The 17,752-nt window shown below is 45.8% G+C and overlaps 1 protein-coding gene across 1 annotated transcript in view; it reads left to right on the forward strand.

Moving 5' to 3' along the window:
* TVP23A (trans-golgi network vesicle protein 23 homolog A) overlaps nt 1-17,752 on the forward strand; it is a 31,363-nt gene that overhangs the window by 11,777 nt on the left and 1,834 nt on the right. The window contains exons 4-7 of the mRNA XM_024194035.2: nt 1,029-1,118; nt 11,451-11,579; nt 13,577-13,705; nt 14,594-14,662. Of these exons, the coding sequence (XP_024049803.1) occupies nt 1,029-1,118; nt 11,451-11,579; nt 13,577-13,705; nt 14,594-14,656 (411 nt within the window). The 3' untranslated portion in view covers nt 14,657-14,662. The remainder of the gene's footprint in view (nt 1-1,028; nt 1,119-11,450; nt 11,580-13,576; nt 13,706-14,593; nt 14,663-17,752) is intronic.

The raw sequence follows: 17,752 nt of genomic DNA on the forward strand, positions 1-17,752 counted from the left end.
TTGACCCCATCTTGTAGAAAAGTCTAGTGATACTGACAGGAAAATCTGTCACTACTCACTAGTTATTTGAAAAGCAATTTTAAAATGAAGACAAACTGGAAAAAACAAACTTTTAATCTTGTTCTGCCTGGTCACGATGTCTTAGAAAGCTTTGGACTACTTAAAGAAAACAAAGAGTTTATTTAAATTTTTTGTCAAACCGATAAAAATTGATCTGTGTTAAATCTAGGATTTTTTTGGGGTGGGGCTGGGGGTGTGTGTGTCTGGGCAAGAAAAGAAGCCTAGAAGTGAGAAAAAGTTACCTGAGCTATAAAGCCTGTGGATGTCCCTACCTACATATGTGGCTTTCCATTTTACTTCAAAAGTGACTGAATAAACATTGTTCCTGTATTATACTAAATTTAGATTATTTTGAGATTTTGGGGAGGGCCTTTGGATGCATTAAAATGGGCAGTTGAATATATATGTTAACCTTGCATTCAAAGAAAGTCTTAGAATGAAGGGAAAAGGGAGAGAAATGGAACAAGGACTGTGTGTTAGTTTATAGATGTATGTTGATGTAATGAAAAATTTGTACAGTAATCATTCATATGTAAAGATTAGTGCCTACTTGTTTGTTTGTGAATCTTTGTTACTTGCTTGTTTATAATGAATGTTCCTCTTTTCTGTCTGTTCTATACCCTTTTGGATTTCCCCTCTTACATTCACAGTGTGACTGGGTGTTCCCCAGATGAACTTCACTATCTGAATAACTCCTCTTGTAATCGACTTGGGAGAGACATTTTCCCATTGAAATAAAATTGCATTGTATTAATGCTTATATTAGAACAGTATTATAAGGCTCTATAGTTTATTGGCCTGTCACCATACACCCCTAAATATTTGGCATAACTCTCAAAACTTTAAACAGTTGACAAAAAGGATCTAGTCTTTCAGAGTCGTGTTTGTGAATTAAAAATAAATAAATCTTGGTCTAATGTGAATTACCTAGTTGATTTATGGAAATAACTGACTACCTCTATCTCTAGAATGTAACTGGAAGACTCTTAGTTGGCTTACGTTGGTGGAACCAGATTGATGAAGATGGAAAAAGCCACTGGGTTTTTGAAGCAAAAAAGGTACTTTTAAAGTAAGAACTGTAGTAAAACATTATCCATGTTACAATATATAATGATAAACAGTTGATAAGTAGCACTGATACACTATTAAGTGCAGTGAATTCTGGAATTTTAATGTTGTGTAAAGGATATTTTTATCCAGATTTTACAGCTCTTGGGATAAATTTACAGAGCAATATTAAAGGAATTGAGAGCACATTTGAGAGTTTTTTCATAGCACTAAACTTTTGTCATGCTACAGTTTCAACACTTTGACCTTGGCGACAACAACAGGTCCTGGCTTTATGACAAATTTATATAATTTTATTGCTTGTAGAATTACAATTTTTATTTCCTGGAGAGAGAACATTATGTGTTAGCTTGGCGTTCTATTTGCCCACTCCTGTTACTGATGGCAGTTCTGCTCTGATACTCAAGAATTGTGCTGGAAATGAAGGTTATCTATCTATAACCAGAGTTCTTTGAGATGGACTCTGTATATTAACGTTCCTGGGTGCAGCTCAGACAGTGGAATCTTTTCATAGCAGTGCCCATTAGAGTGCTCATGTATCCCTCCTACCTCTTCCCCTTGCATTCCTGAATATTCTGAGGGCAAGGTTATAAAAAGGCATATGGTACCTTTTGCTACTTCAGTTCCTTTCACTACTTTCTCAGACTCAAGATTCTATTAAGATTCCAAGGAAGAGGAGAAAGTGGGTGGGGAGTGTCCATCTCGGAGGACAGGTAAGTAAGAGGATACTCAAAGAAATGAAGGTTACTATTCCATTTATGGAGTACTGCTTGCCAAACTATCGTATAAGTGGGAAGGTAGGACTTTGAGTGCTAACTGAAGCCAAAGCCAGGTAGCAGTGTTTTGTAAATGTACGTATAGAACTCCAAGTAGCAGCCTTTTAGAAATGCAATTGTAACATGTCTAAGGTATGTTATGGAAGTGGTGTGTGACCTATTGCCAACAAGAGATAGAATGGATGCTTTCCTCAGTTTGACAAATGTGAAAGTTAGATACCACCTTGGGAACGAATCTAGGGCTATGGCTACACTGGCGCTTTACAGCGCAGCAACTTTCTCGCTCAGGGGTGTGAAAAAACACCCCCCTGAGCGCAGCAAGTTACAGCGCTGTAAAGCGCCAGTGTAAACAGTGCCCCAGCGCTGTAAGCTAATCCCCTCTTGCAGGTGGAGTACCTGCAGTGCTGGAAGAGCTCTCTCCCAGCGCTGGCGCGCGACCACACTCGCACTTCAAAGCGCTGCTGCGGGAGCACTCCCTCGGCAGTGCTTTGAAGTTTTGAGTAGCCACGGCCTAGGATTAGAACAGAGCATCATCTTATTCTTGTGAGAGAGAGTGAATGGAAGATTAGCCAGAAAGAGCATGTAGTTCATTCATTTGCCTAGCTGATGTTATGGCTACTGTGAAAGCCATTTTAATATATAGAAGAAACAGAACAGGCTGCTGTAGCGGTTGAAAGGGAGGCTTCATTAGCTGCATAAAGACTAAATTGAGATGTCATGCTGGTACTGGATTTTTTTTATTGATGGATACATATGGGCAAGTCTCTTCATAATTATCTTTCTGGGCCTGATGGGTAGCTTTAGCTGCTAGGTGAACTTTCAAGGATACAGAAAGACCTGAAAGCTTTAATTGAAGCAATTATTCAAGAATAGACTAAAGTGGTGCCAGTGGTAGTGTTTAGCTGTTTTGATGTGGCGGGGGGGGACAGAGTGGGGAAGAGAAGTGTCTGGGGATATCTGCAATGACTCATCCAACCTTTTCTTCTTTGGTGGACAGATCTGAGGATAACTAGCAGGAGCCTTCCTCTTATTCCAACCTTAGAGGCAGAAACCATTTTTGTCCCTTGTGGAGCCGGCACTGGATCTGTGCGGTGCATTTGGGCTTCCACAGTGAAGGTTGATGCAGTGCAGATGGACAATGTAGAAACAACTGCCAGTTCTGGAATAATCTTCAGATTTGAAGTGATCTTCAGAACTGGGGGATGACACTTAGGCCTGGTCTACACTAGGCTTTTATGTCGAATTTAGCGCCGTTATATCGAATTAACCCTGCACCCGTCCACACCAGGAAGCCATTTAGTTCGACATAGAGCTCTCTTTAAATCGATTTCTGTAATCCTCCCCAACGAGAGGAGTAGCGCTAAATTCGAAATGGCCATATCGAATTAGGCTAGGTGTGGATGGAAATCGACGCTAATAGCTCCGGGAGCTATCCCACAGTGCACCACTCTGTTGACGCTCTGGACAGCAGTCCGAGCTCGGATGCTCTGACCAGCCACACCCCCGGGAAAATTTGAATTCATTTTCATTTTCCTGTCTGGGCAGTTTGAATCTCAGTTCCTCTTTGGACATCGAGGTGAGCTCAGCAGCAGTGGCAACGATGCAGAGCTCTCCAGCAGAGATGGCCGTGCAATCTAATAGAAAGAGGGCCCCAGCATGGACTGATCGGGAAGTCTTGGATCTCATCGCAGTGTGGGGCGATGAGTCCGTGCTTGCCGAGCTGCGCTCCAAAAGAAGGAATGCTAAGATCTACGAGAAGATCTCCAAAGCCATGGCAGAGAGAGGCTACAGCCGGGATGCAACGCAGTGCCGCGTGAAAATCAAGGAGCTGAGACAAGGCTACCAAAAAACCAAAGAGGCTAACGGACGATCCGGATCCCAGCCCCACACATCCCGTTTCTACGAGGCACTGCATTCCATCCTGGGAGCGGCCGCCACCACTACCCCACCCCTGACCGTGGACTCCGAGGATGGGATATTGTCCGCGGCCGGTTCCTCGTCGGACATGTTAGCGGATGGGGAAGATGAAGAAGGAGATGAGGAGGACGAGGCAGTCGACAGCGCTGGCACCGCTGATTTCCCCGACAGCCAGGAGCTCTTCATCACCCTTACCGAGATCCCGTACCAACCGTCCCCATCCCTTACCCCGGACACAGAATCAGGGGAAGGATCAAGCAGTAAGTGCTGTAAACATGTAAACATTTATTTAAAACAGAACGGTAATATTTATACTATTAACAATGTATATTTATAAAAGTGCTGTAAACTAGTAAAAAAATAATCAGGTACAAAACAGGAATATTTACAAAGGTAACAAATGGGTTTTCATGATTTCTCTGTCTTAGGCTCTTCTCAATTTAGTCCCAAGTATTTTAAAAAATTTTCACAATGTCCCTTACTACATGATTCCGAGGCCCAAGACGCTCCACTCCATAGTCCCAGTGCACCTAGGCGAAAATCCGGTCAATGTGGCCGGGGATTGACGAGAAATCCTCGTAGGAGAACTCCTCGTAGGTCTCGTGGAGGTAGATCTCAAGCCTGTTTATGAGGTTCCGGGGTAGGGCGATCTTAGTGGGCCCTCCGTGGTAGCAGACATGTCCCCTCCACGCCACAATCAAGTACTCGGGGATCATGGCCCGACATAGCATGGCGGCATACGGCCCCGGTTTCTGCATGCTTTCCCGCAGCATGCGTTCTCTCTGGGTGTCTGGGATCCTCAGGAGGGTGATGTCGCTCATGACGCCCTGCTTTGAATTAGGGAGGGGAATGTTAGTATTGGGACTGCTTTACAGCCACGCGGTGGAGGGAGAGGGGCAGCATACAGGGATCTTTCCCTGGGACAGCCGCGAGGGGGTGGGACAGGGGCAGAGTTGATGCTGTCCTGATTGCTGGCAGCAGAGACTGGCATTGCTTTCAATGTGAAAGGAGGCCAGTGCTACTGCTGGAGTTTTAAGCAGCCACAAGTCTACGGCTTACCATTATTGCCCGCTCCAGAAGTTCAGGTCTCCAGCCACAGTTCTCTGATCACTCCAAGACCACCGCAAGTCCACAGGCACTGAAGGCGACGGCCGAAAATTCGACCTTGTCCTGAGTGCGCATGTGAGAGGTGCAGTGCATGGTCTTGTTCACAGAGAAAGACTAGGTTCTTTGTATACAATTTCATTTATCTGTCTCAGGAATTCACTCCCTTTTTACAATTCACACAGACACATCTGCGACTGTCTCCCAACCCAGCCTGTCAGCACACTCCCAGAGGCTAGCGCAGATTAGGCGGAGGAAGAAGAAGACGCGTGAAGACATGTTCTCAGAACTAATGGGCTGCTCCCGAGCCCAGGCAGCCCAGCAGACACAGTGGAGGGAGAACTTGTCACAAATGCACCGAGCAGTCATGGAACGGGAGGAGAGGTGGTGTCAGGAGGACCAACAGGCTACTGAAAAGCTGCTTGGACTAATGAGGGAGCAAACGGACACGCTCCGGCGCCTTGTGGATATTCTGCAAGACCGGAGGCAGGAGGACAGAGCCCCGCTGCAGTCTATCTGTAACCGCCCTCACCCGCCACCAAGTCCCACACCACCCTCACCTAAAGTCCAAAGAAGGAGGGGCGGCAAGGGACGTTAAAACTTTCAGTCAACCCCTGCAGACTGCTCTAGCACTAGAAGGCTGACATTCCCCAAAATTTCATAAGTCCTTTCCTACCCACCTCACACAAGCCCCCGTCCAAGTTTCACCCCCCACGTTTCATGTCTGGTTCGCAATAAAATGTTTGTTTCTGTTCATTGCTGTTTCAGTCAGGTTCTTTTGAGGGAGAGTCTGTCTGGAGGGGGGAAGGGGATTGGTAATTGGACAGGACAGTGATCTTTAGCAGGGTACAGAGGCGGTGTCAGGTCCAGCATCAGGACACATACACAGTGCAGTCACTGGTTACCCTGGTCAGTCTGGGAGGTGTTTTTCATGTTCTGGGGGGGGGGGTTGCTCTGTGACTTTGTGGCGGGGGAGGGCCGTTACAGATCTTATGCAGCGGTCCTTATCCTGGCTCACAGATCCATGCAGCAGGGGATCTGTAACCCTACCCCCCCTGCCAGAAAGTCACATAGCCGACACATACACACAGTTCCCCCCAGGAGTGCTGGCAGGCTCCATTGAAATAACCAGTCCACCAGTGCGGAGCCTGTCATTCCGGGAGTTTAGAAGCATCATTTGCATCAGAACACTAAACCCGCCCCCCGCCACAGTCTGCGTCCCCGGTTTAAAATATTCCCGCGAAAACAGCAATACAGACAACGGTGTTCATTAACAAAATAGAACTGATTTTATTTTTTGGGAAGGGGAAGGGGGTGAAGGGGGTATGTAACTGGAGAGGATAGTCAAAATGAACTGGGTAAAGAAACGGGGGCAGGTTCAGCTTTTCTGTCCACAAACTGAAAAGTCACTGGTTGCCCTGCTCACTCAGGAACCTAGCTTTCAAAGCCTCCCGGATGCACAGGGCGTCCCGCTGTGATCTTCTAATCGCCCGGCTGTCTGGCTGGGCGTAATCAGCAGCCAGGCTATTTGCCTCTAGCTCCCACCCCGACATAAAGGTCTCCCCCTTGCTCTCACACAGATTGTGGAGCACACAGCAAGCTGCAATAACGATGGGGATATTGGTTTCACTGAGATCACAGCGAGTGAGTAAGCTTCTCCATCTCCCTTTGAGACGGCCAAAAGCACACTCCACTACCATTCTGCACTTGCTCAGCCGGTAGTTGAACAGTTCTTTTTCTGTGTCCAGGGCGCCAGTATAGGGCTTCATGAGCCAGGGCATTAGCGGGTAGGCTGGGTCCCCGAGGATGACTGTAGGCATCTCCACATCCCCAAGAGTTATTTTGTGGTCTGGGAAGTAAATACCTTCCTGCAGCCGTCTAAACAGACCAGAGTTCCTGAACACGCGAGCGTCATGAACCTTGCCCGGCCATCCGACGTTGATGTTTGTAAAACGTCCCCGATGGTCCACCAGTGCTTGCAGCACCATTGAAAAGTAGCCCTTTCTATTGATGTACTGGCTGGCCTGGTGGTCCGGTCCCAGGATAGGGATGTGAGTCCCATCGATAGCCCCACCGCAGTTTGGGAATCCCATCGCGGCAAAGCCATCTATGATGACCTGCGCGTTTCCCAGGGTCACTACCTTTGGGAGCAGTACCTTCACGATTGCCTTGGCTACTTGCATGACAACAACCCCCACGGTAGATTTGCCCACACCAAAGTGGTTCGCGACTGACCGGTAGCTTTCCGGCGTTGCAAGCTTCCAGAGGGCTATGGCCACTCGCTTCTCAACTGTGAGGGCTGCTCTCATCCTGGTATTCTGGCGCTTCAGGGCAGGGGACAGCAATTCACAAAGTTCGAGGAAAGTCCCCTTCCGCATGCGAAAGTTTCGCAGCCACTGGGATTCATCCCAGACCTGAAGCACTATACGGTCCCACCAGTCCGTGCTTGTTTCCCGGGCCCAGAATCGCCGTTCCACGATATCCACATGACCCATTGCCACCGTGATGTCCTGGGCGCTGGGGCTCGTGGTTTCTGACAGCTCTGTGCTACTCTCCGACTTCAGGCCATCACGGCGGTGTCGTAGCCTCCTCGCCTGATTACTCTTCATCTGCCTCAGGGAAAGGTGTATGATAAGCTGCGAGGTGTTGAGAACGGCCAGAAGTGCAGCGATGGTCGCAGCGTGATCCATGATCGCAGTGCTGTGGCGTCCGCGCTGTCACTGACCAGAAAAGTGCGCGAACTGATTTCCCGCCGGCGCTTTCATGGAGGGAGGGAGGGCGTTAGTGACGGACGGATGACGACAAATTTTTTTTACCCAGAAGGCATTGGCGGCTCGACCCAGAATTCCGATGGGCAGCGGGGACTGCGGGAACTGTGGGATAGCTGCCCACAGTGCACCGCTTCCAATATCGACGCTCGCCCCGTTAGTGTGGACTCACAAAGTCGAATTACTGTCCTTAGTGTGTCCTTAGTGTGGACACACACGTTCGACTTTGCAATATCGATTCCACATATTCGATTTAAGTAAAATCAAATTACCCTCGTAGTGTAGACATACCCTTAGGTAGGGATTTACCCTGACCTGACATCTTAGTCTGATTTAGGAACTGATGTTTTGACAGATCGGAGGAGTCTCCTGTATAGGATTTGGCCCTGCTAACAGGAGTTGCCTTGTCTTGCACTGTGTTTCTCGGAACCAAAGTAGACCAATATCAAGATTTTTCAGAGTTCAGCATCGACTGTCTGAGCACTTAAAGTTTAGAACAGGTGATCTGGGCACTGGCTGCATTGAGGTCTTAGATCCATATCCTGGGGCAGAGATCAGAACTTTATGTATAGTGTTTTTCATCTTCTCACTCTCCAAGGTGTCAGAAGCTGACACTGGCCTTTTCACCTTAGATGCAGGACCCGTTGGATGAGTATGATCCAGGAGGTTTTGCAGTCAGAGCTGCTTGAAGCAATAAGGTTTGCAGCCTCTTCTGGTGCTCCTTGTGTAGTTTTGGAGAGTGACCCTCTCTGCAGGCCAAGTATAAATGCTCTACGATAGGCATCATATTCCAGGAACACTGCTGGACAAAAGCACACCTTATGAAGTCACATCTCTTAGTTTTCAGATCTGCCATGGAACTGGAATTGAAGTCTCAACTAAGAACAAAGAATAAAAAACTAAGTTTAACACTATACTAAGCTAAGGCACTGCATTTTTAGAGAATGATTTGGGTATGATGGATCCAGAGAGATTCATGTCAGGCTACTGCCTAGTTGGAAGAAACTGAAGTGGTAGAGGGCACCCTGCCCCCTTTATAATAGCCTTGCCTTCAAACATTCTGGAATGCCAAGGAGTGCATGAGTGCTCTAACAGACACTGCTATGAGAAAGCTCCAGTCTGCCGCACCCACTGGCGTTTCCCCAGAGTGGGAATATGCTGAGGACATGCTATAACCTTTCCTAACAAGCTCTTGGGGTAAAGATTCATCAGTGTTTCCAACTTGGATGCTATAACTTTTCTGACCATACTGGATTTAAGTTCTATAAAAAACCCAAACTCTTTGTTTATAAGACCTGTGCACTGAATCTTTACTTTGCAAAACATGGAAGGCTTGCTCTACTTAAACCATTGCTTCCCTTTTTGTGCTTCACTCTAGCTCTTCATACATTTTGGATGTTTCCTCTTTCACTCAAGACAACTCAGCATTTTTGTAGATTGAAAACAGTCCTGTTTGTGCATAAGAGAACATGTTAAAGTCAAATCAGTACTTTAACTTGCGTTAGTGTCTGAGGGCTGGTCTATACTTAGCCGCTAGTTCGGCGGCTGGAAATCGAACTTCCTGGTTCGATTTATCGCGTCTGGTCTGGACGCGATAAATCGAACCAGGAAGTGCTCGCTGTCGACTGCGGTACTCCAGCTCAATGAGAGGAGTACCGCGGAGTCGACGGGGAGCCTGCCTGCCGCGTGTGGACCGCGTCTGAACCGCGGTAAGTTCGAAGTAAGGTATGTCGAATTCAGCTACGTTATTCACGTAGCTGAATTTGTGTACCTTACTTCGACTTGGGGGGTAAGTGTAGACCAAGCCTTAGTTACCTCTTCAGGAGTCAGCTCAGATATATCTGGCTTCTGCGGGAGCAGGAGTCATGCCTATTATGTATTTGTTGTGACTTCAAAATAGACTGGGCATGCTCTGCAGTTACCAACTTAAACAGTAATCTTGAAGGATTCCCTTTGTATTTAACAGTAAATGAAGTTTGCGTGGTGCTAGGCATGACCTTCACTGTAAAATATATCAAACATTTAATAGTAAGTTATACAAATAAAGTGAAATCTGTCATTGTACACAGTTTAATAATAGAAGAGCTGGCTTGCATTTCATGATTTCTAAATTGTAGAATGTTGCAAGCTTGAAACATATAGGGTGCCAATTTATTCTAAATGGCTTTCCAGATAGTTATGTCATTGCTCATTTTCAGTGGAGCATTTTACACAGCATAGGGTATGTCTAGAGTAGACCAGTGGTCTCCAACCTTTTTACACACAAGATCACTTTTTGAATTTAAGGGCAACCCAGGATCTATCCCCCCCCCTTCCCCGAAGCCCCACCCTGCTCACTCCATCCCCCCACCCCTGTCCATTGCTTGCTCTCCCCCACCCTCACTCACTTTCACTGGGGTGGGGCAGGGGGTTGGGGTTGTGGGGGATGCAGACTTTGCGCTGGGGACAAGGGGTTTGCAGTGTGGGAGGGGGCTCCGGGCTGAGCCTGGGGCAGGGGGTTGAGGTGAGGGGTGCAAGCTGTGGGAGGGAGTTTGAGTGCAGGAGGGGACTCTGGGCTGGGGCAGAGTGTTGGGTGCAGGAGCAGGTATGGGGTGCAGGCTCTGGGAGGGGGGTCAGGACTGGGGCAGAGGGGTTGGGGTGTAGGAGGGGGTATAGGGTGCTGGCTCCGGAAGGGGGCTCAGGGCTGCGGTGCGGCCTCCCGCTGGGTAGCACTTACCTCGAGCGGCTCCCGGTCGGCGGCACAGTGAGGCTAAGGTAGGCTTCCTGCCTGCCCCGACCCCACACTGCTCCTGGAAGGGGCCAATGCGCCCCTGTGACCCCTGGGATGAGCGGGGGGCATGTGGCTCCTCACGCTGCCCCTCTCTGCAGGCACCGCCCCCACAGCTCCCATTGGCCAGGAACGGGGAACTGTGGCCAATGGGAGCTGCGGGGGCAGTGCTTGCATGCAGGAACAGCGTGCAGAGACCCCTGCCCCCCATGGGGCCATGCTGGCAGCTTCCAGGAATGGTGTGGGGACAGGGCAGGCAGAGAGCCTGCCTTAGCGGCAACCCCACTGCTCCCCCCGGAGATCGCGATTGACTGGGAGAGACTCTAGGATCAACCGGTTGGTGACCACTGGAGTAGACTGATCTGTGCCTCTAGTTTTTCCAAAATCCAAGGTGAGATTAAATATGAGCCAAAATGACACATTGATTTTTGAGAATTAAGTGGCGGTTTGGTTCACAATTTGCTCCTAAAACATTATTATCCTGCCTGTTAAACAGTGTAGTGTGCTGGACATACTCATTCTAGGGTACTTCATAATTTTGTAGCATTTAAATAAAATCAACTGAGTTCTACCACTTAGTATGTTTCTTTTCATATTGTTGAAGATAAATTTGAATTTTAATGGCTGTTTCATGCAGAATATAAATGTCTAAAATGCTTGGTGGTTCAACTAGTTACCCAGCATACCTATGGTACTAAGTAGAGTTCAGGGCATGACCAATTTTTGTCTGTGTAAATAAAATTAATACAGTATTTAGAAGCTGTATTTTGTTCTCCCATGCTGCAATGATTTCAGTTAACTGAATGCCAATCTAAGGAAGCATACAGCCAGGCAATAGGAAATAATTTATTTCAAGTAGCTACAGCTGATATTATATAAAACACAACAGGAACATACAAATGCATATACATTATCTGTGAAAGGAATGCCTCAGTCCTTAACTATTATCAGGGTGTTTTGGTAATTAAAACTAAATGTTTTTCTTTCTAGGTATCTACAAGCATAGCTGCCTCAACCGAAGTTGAAGCTCGAATCTTTTGGCTTGGACTGATTATCTGTCCAGTTATTTGGACAGTGTTCTTTTTTAGCACTTTGTTTTCCTTGAAGTTGAAATGGCTGGTAAGCATGGGATAACTCCATATGAGCTGTGGGTGATAAGTGCAGTGAAGGGGAAAGGAGCAGAAAAACAAGTATATTAAAAATATAGTTTTAAGTTAGATTCCATAGGAAGTAAGAATTTAAGTTAGAAGATTAAAATGATAGCTTCAAGAAGTTGTAGAGCAGGCTTCTGTTTCCAAACCGTGAGACATTTTGCTGACATTGACCGTCTGCAGTAATGGCCTCCCGCAGCTCCCAGTGGCCGCGGTTCGCTGTTCCCGGCCAATGGGAGCTGCGCGAAGCGGCGGGCCGCAGGGGCTGGGAATGGCGAACCGCGGCCACTGGGAGCTGCGGGATACTGTGCCTGCGGACAGTCAATGTCAGCAAAATGTCTCATGGCCCGCAGATTACCCTGATGGGCCGCATGCGGCCCGCAGGTTGCCCACCACTGGTGTATAGCATATGCTTGAAATGAGGCCTTTTAAACTTCAGTTACAATTACTGTTTCCAAAATAAGATACTGTTTTCTAGAAAATGTCTGGTACTTTCTTTGGAAGAGAGTAGTACCAATAATATTAATTTTCTTAAGTTCATTAGACAACTAGATGGAGAAGTGCAAACTACTAAACTTAGGAAGGAAAAATCAAATTCACAGCTACAAAATGGGGAATAACTGGCTAGGTTGTAGTACTGGTGAGAAGGATCTGGGTGTTATAGTGGATCACATGTTGAATATGAATTGACAGTGTAATGCAGTTGCGAAAAATATTAATATTCTGGGGTGCATTAACAAGAGTGTCATATATAAGACACAGGAGGCAATTGCCCCACTCTGTTTGGCACTGGTGAGGCCTCAGCCAGTACTGGGCGCCGCACTTTAGGAAAGGCTTGGACAAACTGGAGAGAATCCAGAGGAGATGTTTTATCATTTTTGTGGCTATCACCGTTTAATCACCAAATAAGCACCATTTTTTCCATGCGTTGTGGAAAAAGTAAACATGTAACTTTTCTAAATTGTTTAGAAAACCTGACCACTGAGGAATGGTTAAAAAAACGGGCACATTTAGTCTTGAGAGAAGACAACAGAGGGGGGAACCTGTTATGTCTTCAGATTTGTTAAGGGCTGTTATAAAGAGGACAGTGATCAATTGTTCTCCATGGCCACTGAAGGTAGGACAAGAAATAATGGGCTTAATCTGCAGCAAGAGAGATTTAGGTTAGATATTAGGAAAAAAACTTTGATTATAGGGATAGTTAAAACTCTGGACAAGGCTTCCAAGAGGTTGGGAATCCCCATCATTGAAGGTTTTTAAGAACAGGTTAGACAAGCATCTGTCAGGGATGGTCTAGATATAGTTGGTTGTGTCTTATCGCAGGGGGCTGGATTTGATAAACTCTCGAGGTCCCTCCAGCAGTCCTACATTTCTATGATTCTGAAAGCTGCTGAAGCTGACCTATTAGAAAATGTTTACCAAATCGTTTTGTGGTACTAAAATTATGCTTTCTGCAAATGTTGGCATATCTTCTAAACTGTATTCTTAAGTCTTTCATAAATTTGCAAATTATTATAGAACCTCCTTTGTAGGTAAAGGGGTAGTGGCATTCAAGGTTAAATTAAATTAAAGGTCTTGTAAATAGCTGGTAGTGAGAATTTGGCTATGAATGTCTTAAAATGAAGGGAACATGACTGTAGATTTAAAGCACTGACAAAATGGGTCAAGCTGAAAGGAGCGAGACCAGAGCTGGGGGGCGGGGAAATGATTTCCATCCTTGAAATGTAAAGTGAGACTTCCCCCAAAAAAAAGGCTAATCTGTCAGTGGCTAGGGAGAGCTGTTACTGGTTATTTAAGCTTCCTAAAATGCAAGCTTTAATTTATTATTTGAAGGTAAATTCCTTTTGATATTATTTACATTAATCAGCATTATCATTTTGTCCATACTAAGTTGTTGATTGTCTATAGCCTCTTAGAGAGACAAGTTGGGTGAGGTAATACCTTTTATTGGGCCAACTTCTGCAGGCTCTTGTGATAGCTGGAATCTCCCTTCAAGCTGCTAACTTATATGGATACATCCACTGTAAATTAGGAGGGAAAAAAAGCATCAGCAAAGTAACTTCGAGATTTTTGTCACAGCAGATGTTTCAGAGGGTAAGTATTAAGCTTAGTTATTATTCTCAATAGTCTCATCGTGTATGAGTTTTCCACAGCAGGCTTTTAAGGAATGAGGCATTATGCTGATTTACACTTCGATAGACATGATTGAGGAATGCCAGGTTGTGCGTTATAGTGAGTTGTGTTCATCACATATACATCTAAGTGGACCTACAGATTTTCTGTGCATGAATAATATCAGCGCAAAAGTCTGTCAACACTTTTAAAGTCTCAAACTAGTGGTCCCTCTTTCTGAAATGCAAAATTAATGTTTAATCTGAAAAACCAGTTTGGGAATTCTACGGTCTAACTGCTGCACTGCAAAAGAGTAAGTGTGACCTGAGAAGCCAAAAGGACCCATTGACAAGGACTGCTTTGCAATAAATGAAGGATTTCCTTGAAAAGTGGCCTGTAAAAAGGGCCTATAAAATTGTCCTGGTATTTGTTTGAGTTCTGTTCATGGTTTGGGGTATGGTACAAGAAAATATCTTGCTGGTGCTACTACACTCTTTTCTTTTACGGATGTGGATGGCAAAGACCAACAAATCAATTTCTAGTTTCCCAAAAGATGCAGAATTGAGTGGCTTAAGAAAATAAGCACCATTTCCCCCCTACATTGTGGAAAAAGTGACCATGTAACTTTTCTAAATTGTCTTGTTTGCATGCCTGAAGTATAAGAATTAGACAATGTGTTTTATAAAAAACCCATTCTGTGCTCTTGTATTACCTCCTTGGAATAGTTAAGATTAAGATTTTGTAAAGTACATTAGAGGTGGCAGCAAAAATGATTGAGAAATGATTGCAGTAGATGTTCTAGATACTAATGCTGGAGCAGCGTTAGGTTAGTAGAACATCATCTTTGGATTTCATGTGTTCATTCTACAGGAGAGACAAGAAGAAATTCAGGGTATGGATGTCCTGAAGGATATGGAAATACATAACCACTAGGTGACTGTAAGTTGAGGACTGATATTGGAAAAATGGATAAGCAATAAGGCAACATCTATTAAGTAACACTATTCTAAAGCATGAACCCTGTCTGAACAAGAATAAAGAATTGCTTGATCAAAACATGTCAAACTCAGATTTTTAGTGACAGAGTTCCTTTGTTGCAGTTATAAGCTAACACCTTAAGATAAAAAGGCAATGTATTCAGGAAGGAAAATTTCAATTTTTACTTAAAACAGGGCAAAGTATCCTACCATGCAAATAATTTCTTGCTTCTGTTTGAGAAGTTAATACAGAGTTTGTTTGTTAATGATTGGGGTCATTTTAAACATTAAGATAGAGATCAGGAATCCTCCAGAGGATTTCTGATCTCTGGGTGTTTCTAATACTCAGTTCTGTGATATTCATACTGTATAGATCAGGCAGCATAATTTCAGAAGTGTAATAAAAAAAGACAACTGCAATTTTCCTACAGTATGTGCTACTCATTTCTCAGAGTTTGGGCTAATTTCTGGCATAAAGGAGGGAGGTCTGGAATCAGAGATTGGGATCATAGAATCATAGAATATCAGGGTTGGAAGGGACCTAGGAGGTCATCTAGTCCAACCCCCTGCTCAAAGCAGGACCCATTCCCAACTAAATCATCCCAGCCAGGGCTTTGTCAAGCCTGACCTTAAAAACCTCTAAGGAAGGAGATTCCACCACCTCCCTAGGTAACCCATTCCAGTGCTTCACCACCCTCCTAGTGAAAAAGTTTTTCCTAATATCCAACCTAAACCTCCCCCACTGCAACTTGAGACCATTGCTCCTTGTTCTGTCATCTGGTACCACTGAGAACAGTCTAGATCCATCCTCTTTGGAACCCCCTTTCAGGTAGTTGAAAGTAGCTATCAAATCCCCCCTCATTCTTCTCTTCTGCAGACTAAACAATCCCAGTTCCCTCAGCCTCTCCTCATAACTCATGTGCTCCAGCCCCCTAATCATTTTTGTTGCCCTCCTCTGGACTCTTTCCAATTTCTCCACATCCTTCTTGTAGTGCGGGGCCCAAAACTGGACACAGTACTCCAGGTGAGGCCTCACCAATGTCAAATAGAGGGGAATGATCACGTCCCTCGATCTGCTGGCAATGCCCCTACTTATACAGCCCAAAATGCCGTTAGCCTTCTTGGCAACAAGGGCACACTGTTGACTCATATCCAGCTTCTCGTCCACTGTAACCCCTAGGTCCTTTTCTGCAGAACTGCTGCCTAGCCACTCGGTCCCTAGTTTGTAACAGTGAATGGGATTCTTCCTTCTTAAGTGCAGGACTCTGCACTTGTCCTTGTTGAACCTCATCAGGTTTCTTTTGGCCCAATCCTCTAATTTGTCTAGGTCCCTCTGTATCCTATCCCTACCCTCCAGCGTATCTACCACTCCTCCCAGTTTAGTGGCATCTGCAAACTTGCTGAGAGTGCAGTCCACGCCCTCCTCCAGATCATTAATGAAGATATTGAACAAAGCCGGCCCCAGGACCGATCCTTGGGGCACTCCGCTTGAAACCGGCTGCCAACTAGACATGGAGCCGTTGAACACTACCCGTTGAGCCCGATAATCTAGCCAGATTTCTAGCCACCTTATAGTCCATTCATCCAGCCCATACTTCTTTAACTTGCTGGCAAGAATACTGTGGGAAACCGTATCAAAAGCTTTGCTAAAGTCAAGGAATAACACATCCACTGCTTTCCCCTCATCCACAGACCCAGTTATCTCCTCATAGAAGGCAATTAGGTTAGTCAGGCATGACTTGCCCTTGGTGAATCCATGCTGACTGTTCCTGATAACTTTCCTCTCCTCTAAGTGCTTCAGAATTGATTCCTTGAGGACCTGCTCCATGATTTTTCCAGGGACTGAGGTGAGGCTGACTGGCCTGTAGTTCCCCGGATCCTCCTCCTTCCCTTTTTTAAAGATGGGCACTACATTAGCCTTTTTCCAGTCATCCGGGACCTCCCCCGATCGCCATGAGTTTTCAAAGATAATGGCCAATGGCTCTGCAATCACATCTGCCAACTCCTTTAGCACCCTTGGATGCAGCGCATCCGGCCCCATGGACTTGTGCTCGTCCAGTTTTTCTAAATAGTCCCGAACCACTTCTTTCTCCACAGAGGGCTGGTCACCTTCTCCCCGTACTGTGCGGCCCAGTGCAGCAGTCTGGGAGCTGACTTTGTTTGTGAAGACAGAGGCAAAAAAATCATTGAGTACATTAGCTTTTTCCACATCCTCTGTCACTAGGTTGCCTCCCTCATTCAGTAAGAGGCCCACACTTTCCTTGACTTTCTTCTTGTTGCTAACATACCTGAAGAAACCCTTCTTGTTACTCTTAACATCTCTTGCTAGCTGCAACTCTTGCTAGCCTTCCTGATTTCACTCCTGCATGCCTGAGCAATATTTTTATACTCCTCCCTGGTCATTTGTCCAGTCTTCCACTTCTTGTAAGCTTCTTTTTTGCGTTTAAGATCAGCAAGGATTTCACTGTTTAGACAAGCTGGTCACCTGCCATATTTACTATTCTTTCTACACATCGGGATGGTTTTTTCCTGCAACCTCAATAAGGATTCTTTAAAATACAGCCAGCTCTCCTGGACTCCTTTCCCCCTCATGTTATTCTCCCAGGGGATCCTGCCCATCAGTTCCCTGAGGGAGTCAAAGTCTGCTTTTCTGAAGTCCAGGGTCCGTATTCTGCTGCTCTCCTTTCTTCCTTGTGTCAGAATCCTGAACTCGACCATCTCATGGTCACTGCCTCCCAGGTTCCCATCCACTTTTGCTTCCCTACTAATTCTTCCCGGTTTGTGAGCAGTAGGTCTAGAAGAGCTCTGCCCCTAGTTGGTTCCTCCAGCACTTGCACCAGGAAATTGTCCCCTACACTTTCCAAAAACTTCCTGGATTGTCTGTGCACCGCTATATTGCTCTCCCATCAGATATCAGGGTGATTAAAGTCTCCCATGAGAACCAGGGCCTGCGATCTAGTAACTTCTGCTAGTTGCCAGAAGAAAGCCTCATCCACCTCATCCCCCTGGTCTGGTGGTCTATAGCAGACTCCCACCACGACATCACCCTTGT

The sequence above is a fragment of the Terrapene carolina genome, unplaced genomic scaffold, assembly GCF_002925995.2.
Source record: "Terrapene carolina triunguis isolate 2854851 unplaced genomic scaffold, T_m_triunguis-2.0 Scaffold93, whole genome shotgun sequence".
Taxonomy (NCBI): domain Eukaryota; kingdom Metazoa; phylum Chordata; order Testudines; family Emydidae; genus Terrapene; species Terrapene triunguis.